Source organism: Zophobas morio, unplaced genomic scaffold (genome assembly GCF_036711695.1).
Source record: "Zophobas morio isolate AGI-343-1 ecotype UQ-CSIRO unplaced genomic scaffold, CSIRO_AGI_Zmor_V1 ptg000005l, whole genome shotgun sequence".
In the NCBI taxonomy this organism is placed as follows: domain Eukaryota; kingdom Metazoa; phylum Arthropoda; class Insecta; order Coleoptera; family Tenebrionidae; genus Zophobas; species Zophobas morio.
Genome location: NW_026972110.1, coordinates 11,999,207 through 12,006,839, shown reverse-complemented (window position 1 = coordinate 12,006,839; position 7,633 = coordinate 11,999,207). Strand labels below are relative to the sequence as shown.

The following is a 7,633-nucleotide window of genomic DNA, read 5'->3' as shown; positions in this document are numbered from 1 at the left end:
ATGCGCTGATGTTTTCATGTAGGGGTCTTTTAAACGAAAAAGTAAAAAAAAACCTATCTATATGTATTACTTATATTGTACTTGGAGTTTCATTCAACTTACGCTGAAGAAGGAGGTCAGTCCAAATTAGGGTCAACTTTCACTGGACACACTTGAAGAAGAATTCATAAGAAAGTGGTAGTTGAGTGCAGCTTTGTGATAGTTAGGTACTTTATTCCAGCACAAGCTGAATTCTTTAAAAAACAAAAAAAATGTCTTTTTCAAAATTGAGTTCAGTTATAGTGCGGCGAAAGTGTCTTCCTGCCATTACAGTTGCAGGGGTGAATTTTGGAAACAGAAAAACATTTGGAACAAGTAATACACTATGTACAAAATTGGCCCAAGAGAAAAAACCAGACTGGAATAGAGCTGTCAGTGAAGCAGAAAAAATTGTTGGATATCCAACTTCATTTTTGAGTTTGAGGTGGTTGTTGAGTGATGAAATTGCAAATGTGGCACTACATTTGAGAAAATTAGTGGGATCGAATCATCCTCTGCTTAAAACGGCAAAGTAAGTACTTTTGTTTGAATTATTTTTTGTTTAATATTTAATTAATGGATATAGATCAGAAACAGATTTCATCATCTTAATTAATTTAAATCTCCAAGCAAATACAAGACAATTTCTTGTCCTAGATATAATAATATTTTTATGTTTTTTTTTTGTCATATAAAATGTTGTATATAAATCGTTTTGTGCTACGGATGAGGTGATAAAATTAAGTTAAGTAACGAACAATGCAATATAAATAAATAATGTATTTTATACGCTTGTACTGCTTGTAGTTTTTGAAAAAATGTTATTATATCCATTGGCTAAAAAAGGTGGATTTATTTTATAAAGTTGCTTCACCAAACATAAATCATGTAACAAAGAATATTTGCGTCATTGTCGCAGTTTATTTTCATAAAATGATGTGAAAATTAACTATTGTATTAATTAAAGTTTCATTGTCAGTTGCAAAATTACTTAGTAAAAATGGTTTTTGAACATGTACTTTGTGGCAACACAAATGTAATAACTAGAGCTGTGCGGTTGAAATTTAAACGCTGCGAATTAACCCCCACTCCGGCAGGCCAGAGGCTTGCAAGCGACGTTATGTATCGCGAAGGAAATTACGCGAAAAATAATGTTAACGGCATGTCAGTTGATGATTTTAAAATCCATATTCACGAAATAAGAATAATCATAATTTTAATAATGTTCAGGTGTCCGTCTCGCTGACAATAAAACTATTTGTGTGAATTATCATATTATCAAAAATAATCCACAACTGAAAAGCGAGAAGCGAGCAAGGCAAGGCTGTGTAGCGATCGGCACTGTGGGCCGATAGTGGGGGTAAATAAATTTCAACCGCACAGCTCTAGTAATAACAAATAATATTACATATTTTAAAATGATCACAGTTGCTAAAAGCACTTTTTTTAGGAATTTGGGGCTTTTGTTTGTTTCAAATTCTCTTGTACAAGTTTGCTCTGAAATTTCGTGAATTTTGCTGCTTCGTTGTGATGATTGAAGATGATGTTCCCTATAAATTAACCTTGATGGGTGACTGACTATTCGTCACCTGTCACAAATAACAATTACTCCTATTTAATTAAAAAAACTTTTCAATGTTCTGCTGCATGTCAGGCAACCAATAATTCAGATTGAATTATATCAAGTATTGCTACCGATCTCAATGAAACGGCCAAACGGCATATTCTCTTAAAAATGAAGTGACAGATTTTGGAAAACTAGCTTAATGTATGATCTGATATTCCCACACATGCTTTGTCTAAAGCTGTGCTGCAGTAAAGTACTATATACTATAACATTATTTGTTATTAATATTATTGCCCTTAGTATTGTTTCTTAAACAACCAAACTCATCTTTTTGTATTAAAACATTTTTGATTTGTCCAAAAGTTAAATAAACTTGATTACTCCTTTTTGCAGGAGTTTGTTGTACAATGGAAAAAACAACATGCAAGCTTGGGGCCTCATTGTGTTACTTATTTCAAAAGCGGCAGGACATTCTGCGGACATACCTGAGCTTGAGCAGGACAAAGCTGCAGGAGTTTTACACAGCCAAAGAGCCTTAGCTGAAGTAACGGAAATGATTCGAACTAGTCATTTGGTCCATAAAGGTCTTGTTAATCTCCAAGCCCCCCTAGCAGATGCCTCTGGAGATATGATGTTCGGAAACAAAATAGCTTTACTAAGTGGCGACTACTTACTAAGCAACAGTTGCGCGGAACTGGCTAACTTAAGAAATCAAGAACTGGTAGAATTGATGAGTTCGGCTGTACGAGATTTAGCAGAAGCGGAGTTTGTTGGTCCTAGAGACAAACAAAATAATCCACTTCCAGCAAGACCACGATCTGATATAGTTGAGTATAAGCAGTTTACTGATAAAACTCTCGAGCCTTTGGTCGTTAGTGAAGCTTTAGGGAATGCGAGGGCGGAGTGGACTTTGAGACATGTTTTGAATGCAGGTATGGTCAATAGTGTGAGTATCATTCATAACTTGATTGTATTTTTAATTATCTAGGGAGTTTACTTGGTAAATCCTGCCAAGGCACTTTAAAACTAGCCGGACATCCACTGGAGTTACAAGAACAGGGCTACTTATTTGGAAAGCATTTAGCCCTTGCGTGGCAAGCCTGCTTAGATCGTGAACCATTTCTTCCCAATGTCTCGGGATCATTTAGTTTAGTAAGTGCTCCTGTAATGTTTACCTTACAGCATGATCCTACGTTATATGAAGAAATTGAAAAGGGTCAAGAAAGTGTAGATGATGTGGATTATGAAGTTGTTAGAAAAGCAGTTTTAACTGGACCTGGGTTAGAATTTACTAAAAAATTGCAAAAGGAGCACTCTACTGCTGCTCTGGAGGTTCTGAATCAGTTGCCTGCTTCAGATGCTCGTACAGCGTTAGCTAATATTATTGCTGCTATGCAAGATTTGTAGAACTCAAAGTTTTTATTAAATTTTACAGAATTTTTTTTTTTATATTAGTAGGTTAAGCATTAATTTGTTGTTAAAGTTAATAGTGGAGTAGTTGTAAACTTGTAATACCTATGTTTGTAAAAAGTAAATAATTTAGGGCAACATTTCTTGCATTTGAACAAGTAGATTTTGCTTTAAAACCTTCTTGTAATTTTAACTTCAATAATAATCAGTCTGTGATACCAACTGTAAGGTACGTTAGGTATAAGATTTTATTCAGATTTGAAATGGTATATAATAAAAATACTCTGATTAGTATATGTGTATCAATCTTTAAATGTACATTTTTTACATTCTGGTTTCTAATTTGATTGTTGAAGCAAATTTTTGGATCGTCAATTTTGATTTATTGGCAACAATATTAGAGTGTCAGTTCAGTTGTCATTTTTGACATGAGTGTGTCTAAAAACAAATGAGAAAAGCAGCTACCGAATTGGTGCCCAAAATTTCAAGTTTACACAGGTATGTCATCACAAAAATTTTAAATCTGTTGCCAACATGACGAAAAAAATCACAAACATTAATAGTCACTCGGTATTGTTAATTTTATATGTTATGTGTACACATTCTTGCCAATAGTTTTATAGTCACCTAATTTATTTTTTGAGAAGTTATAATAATAATAATAATATAATAATTTTGAAGTGTTTTGTGTCTCATTGTTTGTAGAACATCTTACAAAACTACTGAACCAATTTTGGTGTGTTTTGGGATTCGAAAAAAAAGGTAAAATTTGTTTTTTAAGATTTTGAAAAAACTGTTTTTTTTAAATACCGGGTGATTATTAATGATTTTGATTTGTTGATCAGGTTGGCAACATATTTAAAATTTTATTTGGCGCACCGAGTTTTCTTCTCATCACGTTTGTATGGAGATTTATCTATTATCTATTTCGGGACCACAGGAACATCCTTTAATTGGCGTTTTGTGCATACTGGGACATCTTTTTAAGTCTGAAAATTTCCCTTATCCCTTATATATTTTAGTCCCTATGTCCAGTTTAAGAAAACACAGATCATTGCATTGGAAGTACGCAACCAATGTGACATAAGTACTACATACTTGATTTTATACAACAACACATTTCAGAGTAGTTGGTCTGGTTGTTCATTCTTAATGAAGATATTGTGTTATGTTTTGAACAGCATCAGAATTTAACTTCCTTTTTCAATTAAAGAATAATTTGTTCTATTCGTTTAACACTCGACATACAAAGACGTACTCCAAAGCAACTACATTATAGCATTATTATAGTTATTTAAATCTTTTTCAAATTGATGCAATTAAGTCGCAAAAATGTAAAGTTTATCGTTACCTTCAATATATTTACTCATAAATATAGACGGTAAACGGGTTATTTAAAATAAAACAAAAAAAAAAACAAAACAAATTTTTAAGTGAAACATGCCACATATTATTACATCTTTATTGTTGTAAACCAAAGTCCGTTGCATTTATCTGGTTTATTTTCGTAAGATTTATTTTTACTTTTTTAAGATAGGTAACCTTGCATGTAAATTAAAACATATTTATAAGTCCAAAGTTATGCACAAGGTTATTAAAATAACCTTTTATATTATTATAATTTTTTTACCTTGTTTAGGTTTCATATGGTGAGATCTGACACATTTCTGAGAAGATTTGACCAACTGTAGATCATCAGTTACAGGTAACTCTGAATCAAAATATTTACGCGGTAATTGTGCGTAATTACATCATAAGTCATAAAACCCAAACATAACCTAATCACTAATCACCTTCCTCTTCGTTCATAAATCTACTCTGTGTAATGATGAAAACTTTTAAAATTGAAGGTAATTTTAGGCGGCAGCTAAAGAGTTAACTTAGTTTTGACTTCTATCGAAATGAATTGTATCAACAAATTTATGAAGACATGCCTTGTGCGGCCCTGTGGAAGAACAATTTCAACTACAAGTGGTTTAAATATATACTTTTCAAAAACAGAAGAAAAGGCTAGAAGCAACGCTGTCGTTAAAGAAGCAGAAAGAGCTGTTGGGTATCCAACATCTTTTTTAAGTCTTCGTTGGATTTTGAATGACGAAATAGCAAATATAGCTTCTCATATACGAAAGTTGTTAGGAACCAACCATCCTTTATTAAAAACAGCCAAGTGATGAATTGTTACAATTTATTACAATGCAGAGGTAACTAACATATTTTTGTAGGAGTTTGCTGCTGCGAAATGAACAGGCCACATGGGGACTGATTGTTCTTCTGGTATCAAAAGTAGCTGGATTAAATTCAAGTTTTTCAGAGCTAGAATGTGACAGGACTGCTGGTAATTTTTTGTTGTTTTTTTTTATCCTTCTTGTAATGATTTAATAATTTTAGATATACTTCATAGTCAAAGGATTTTGGCTGAAGTGACAGAAATGATTAAGACTAGTCATTTAATACATAAAGGTCTTGTAAATATTACCGCGTCCACTGAAAACCCATCTGACATGAACTTTGGCAACACATTAGCTTTATTGTGTGGTGATTACCTACTTAGTACAAGTTTTATAGAAATAGCTCGTTTAAAAAATTTTTACGTGCAAGAAACTATGTCATCGACATTGAGAGATTTATCAGAATCTGAATTTATTGGTCTGAGAGGTAACCAGAATCAACCATTGCCTTCAAAACCCCTTGCCATTCAAAAACAAGTTGATATACCACTAAAATTTGGAGTGGAACCCTTTGAGTTAGAAAATGTTTTGGGAAATATGAAAGCTGAGTGGATTTTAAGAAATGTTTTAGGAGGAGGGAGTTTATTAGGAAAAGGATGTCAGAGTAGTTTAATTTTAGCCAATCATGAATCTCATGTACAAGAATTGGGGTATACTTTAGGGAGAAGTTTAGCTCTAGCATGGCAAGCTTCTTTAGAGAGAGACTTAATTAAAGAAGAAACATTCAGTCTAGTTTCAGCACCAGTAATGTTTCATTTGGAGTATGAACCATCATTTTATACTGAAATTGAAAAAGGGGTATATGATTATGCTAGCATTGATTATGATTTAATACGGAAAGTTGTGTCTGGTGGTCCTGGTTTAGATAAAACTCTTGAATTGCAGGATGAATTCTCAGCAATTGCTTTAGATGTGTTAGACAAGTTTGCAGATAGTGAATCTAAAGTAGCTCTTACAAACATAATCAAGTCACTGTGATTTAGACTAAGATATATTTAAAAAATAAACGCATGAAATGACTACACATTTTTCACTTTATAAAACAAATTTATTACATGTCTACAAAGTAACTTCACCCCCATCTTCAACCACACCTTCCATTTCTTCTCCGCTCTCTGACATTTGTTCATCAACAGTTTCTTTTTCCTTCTCTTTCCTGTCTTTAAGTCCAGCAGCTGGTGATTTGATGAGCGATAAGTCTCTTTGCACTTCTTTAACATCTCTTTGTTCTTCAAGTTCTCTCCCTTTTCGTAACCTTTGCATGATATAATTCGCCTGCCTCTTCTGTTTAATAGTTTCGACTTTCTTCATGGCTTCAACGGCCTTATTCCACGTCTCTCTGCTGTATTTGATCGGGAGATGTCTCCTCTTTTCGAATTCAAATGACGGATCAATGGCTAATTCTTTGCCAACGGTCTTTCTGTATGCTTTAGTCCATTTCACTTTGCGTGGATTCTTCTTCTTTTTGAAGGCTGCGTGGCATTTTGAGCGACAAAATTTGAAAATCTGACAAGAACATAACCTCAAAAACAAAATTATTTCACGTATTTCGCCATACCTTGCAATCGTTCCGTACAAATTGGATACCGTGACCTGGGAATATTCTTGAAGAACAAAAGTAGCACGTTTCAATACGCATTGTGCGGGTTTTTGTTTATTATGTTCTGTTTTAATAATTTTCTTGTCAACACGTGCTGTTAGATATCATTTTTGTATAAAAAGAAGGGGAGGTGGGGATGACAGATGACAGATTGGACCTGCTTTCTCAGGACTTTAGGAGGTGTCGCCATCTATTTTATGCGATAAACATGCAAATATATTAACAGGTGTGGCGTACTGGTGTATTTTCTGTAGATGTTGCCATAAAATTCTTAAATTTAGCTATACCCATAATTTTTATACATGTTATCAGTATGTCACTGTCTCGTATGATAAAAAAAACATGATCTAGTCAGCCATGGACTTGACTTTTTTTTAACTGGTGGCAGCACTGGTGTTTTCCATTGAAGTTATGTACATGGCAGTTTGACACTTGTATTGTTAGTGAAATAAAAAAAAAAATGTTTGAAACTGAAGATAAGAACATACAATTTTTATTCTCCAAAGTTATTATACCGAAGTGGAATCAAATGAGAAAATGAAATGGTCTTATTCTTTAATGCGATGCGTAAAAGAATTGCGCGACAATTTCCCATTACCTGAAAAACGAACAACTGTGATGTGATAGTGCAAATTTTGCCAACAATTTTTTTTTATTAAATTAGATTAGTGGCTAACTACAGTAGCGGTCATTTCTACGGAACCACTCAATAAAAAGTCAAGTTGGTAGCCCTGTCACCTAGTACTTTACGCCGAACGCGGTTGGTAGCGGTAGTTGACATGGCAATCGAAACTAGCACAACACGAATGT

General features: G+C 33.5%; 3 protein-coding genes across 5 annotated transcripts; 2 read left to right on the top strand and 1 right to left on the bottom strand.

The window, feature by feature from the left end:
• LOC135119542 (all trans-polyprenyl-diphosphate synthase PDSS2-like) lies at positions 1-3,258 on the top strand. The gene is made up of 3 exons (XM_064043958.1): positions 1-550; positions 1,979-2,517; positions 2,574-3,258. The coding sequence occupies exons 1-3, from the start codon at positions 252-254 to the stop codon at positions 2,990-2,992; spliced, it is 1,257 nt and encodes a 418-aa protein (XP_063900028.1). The 5' UTR covers positions 1-251; the 3' UTR covers positions 2,993-3,258.
• Positions 3,259-4,452: 1,194 nt separating this feature from the next.
• On the top strand, positions 4,453-6,243 carry LOC135122742 (all trans-polyprenyl-diphosphate synthase PDSS2-like). Of its 3 annotated transcripts, none has more exons than XM_064047137.1 (5): positions 4,453-4,502; positions 4,635-4,700; positions 4,856-5,162; positions 5,218-5,330; positions 5,384-6,243. In XM_064047137.1, the coding sequence occupies exons 3-5, from the start codon at positions 4,897-4,899 to the stop codon at positions 6,199-6,201; spliced, it is 1,197 nt and encodes a 398-aa protein (XP_063903207.1). In that variant the 5' UTR covers positions 4,453-4,502; positions 4,635-4,700; positions 4,856-4,896; the 3' UTR covers positions 6,202-6,243. The 3 variants fall into 3 exon arrangements, with proteins under 3 accessions (XP_063903207.1, XP_063903208.1, XP_063903206.1); XM_064047138.1 differs by lacking the exon at positions 4,453-4,502 and adding an exon at positions 4,567-4,585; XM_064047136.1 differs by lacking the exon at positions 4,453-4,502 and having other exon boundaries at positions 4,568-4,700.
• A 6-nt stretch (positions 6,244-6,249) lies between these two features.
• LOC135122743 (probable ribosome biogenesis protein RLP24) lies at positions 6,250-6,953 on the bottom strand. Its single transcript, XM_064047140.1, has 2 exons — positions 6,782-6,953; positions 6,250-6,729 (listed from the first exon to the last, which is right to left on the bottom strand). The coding sequence occupies exons 1-2, from the start codon at positions 6,860-6,862 to the stop codon at positions 6,283-6,285; spliced, it is 528 nt and encodes a 175-aa protein (XP_063903210.1). The 5' UTR covers positions 6,863-6,953; the 3' UTR covers positions 6,250-6,282.
• Positions 6,954-7,633: the final 680 nt, after the last annotated feature.

What these genes read in the sequence shown, in the direction of transcription:
- LOC135119542 (XM_064043958.1), top strand. Translation starts at nt 252, where the DNA reads ATGTCTTTTTCAAAATTGAGTTCAGTTATAGTGCGGCGAAAGTGTCTT. An exon ending in CCTCTGCTTAAAACGGCAAA is followed by an intron (nt 551 to 1,978) that starts GTAAGTACTTTT and finishes TCCTTTTTGCAG; the next exon opens with GAGTTTGTTGTACAATGGAA. An exon ending in GAGACATGTTTTGAATGCAG is followed by an intron (nt 2,518 to 2,573) that starts GTATGGTCAATA and finishes TTAATTATCTAG; the next exon opens with GGAGTTTACTTGGTAAATCC.
- LOC135122742 (XM_064047137.1), top strand. Translation starts at nt 4,897, where the DNA reads ATGAATTGTATCAACAAATTTATGAAGACATGCCTTGTGCGGCCCTGT. An exon ending in CCTTTATTAAAAACAGCCAA is followed by an intron (nt 5,163 to 5,217) that starts GTGATGAATTGT and finishes ATATTTTTGTAG; the next exon opens with GAGTTTGCTGCTGCGAAATG. An exon ending in AGAATGTGACAGGACTGCTG is followed by an intron (nt 5,331 to 5,383) that starts GTAATTTTTTGT and finishes TAATAATTTTAG; the next exon opens with ATATACTTCATAGTCAAAGG.
- LOC135122743 (XM_064047140.1), bottom strand. Translation starts at nt 6,862, where the DNA reads ATGCGTATTGAAACGTGCTACTTTTGTTCTTCAAGAATATTCCCAGGT. An exon ending in TTGTACGGAACGATTGCAAG is followed by an intron (nt 6,730 to 6,781) that starts GTATGGCGAAAT and finishes TGTTCTTGTCAG; the next exon opens with ATTTTCAAATTTTGTCGCTC.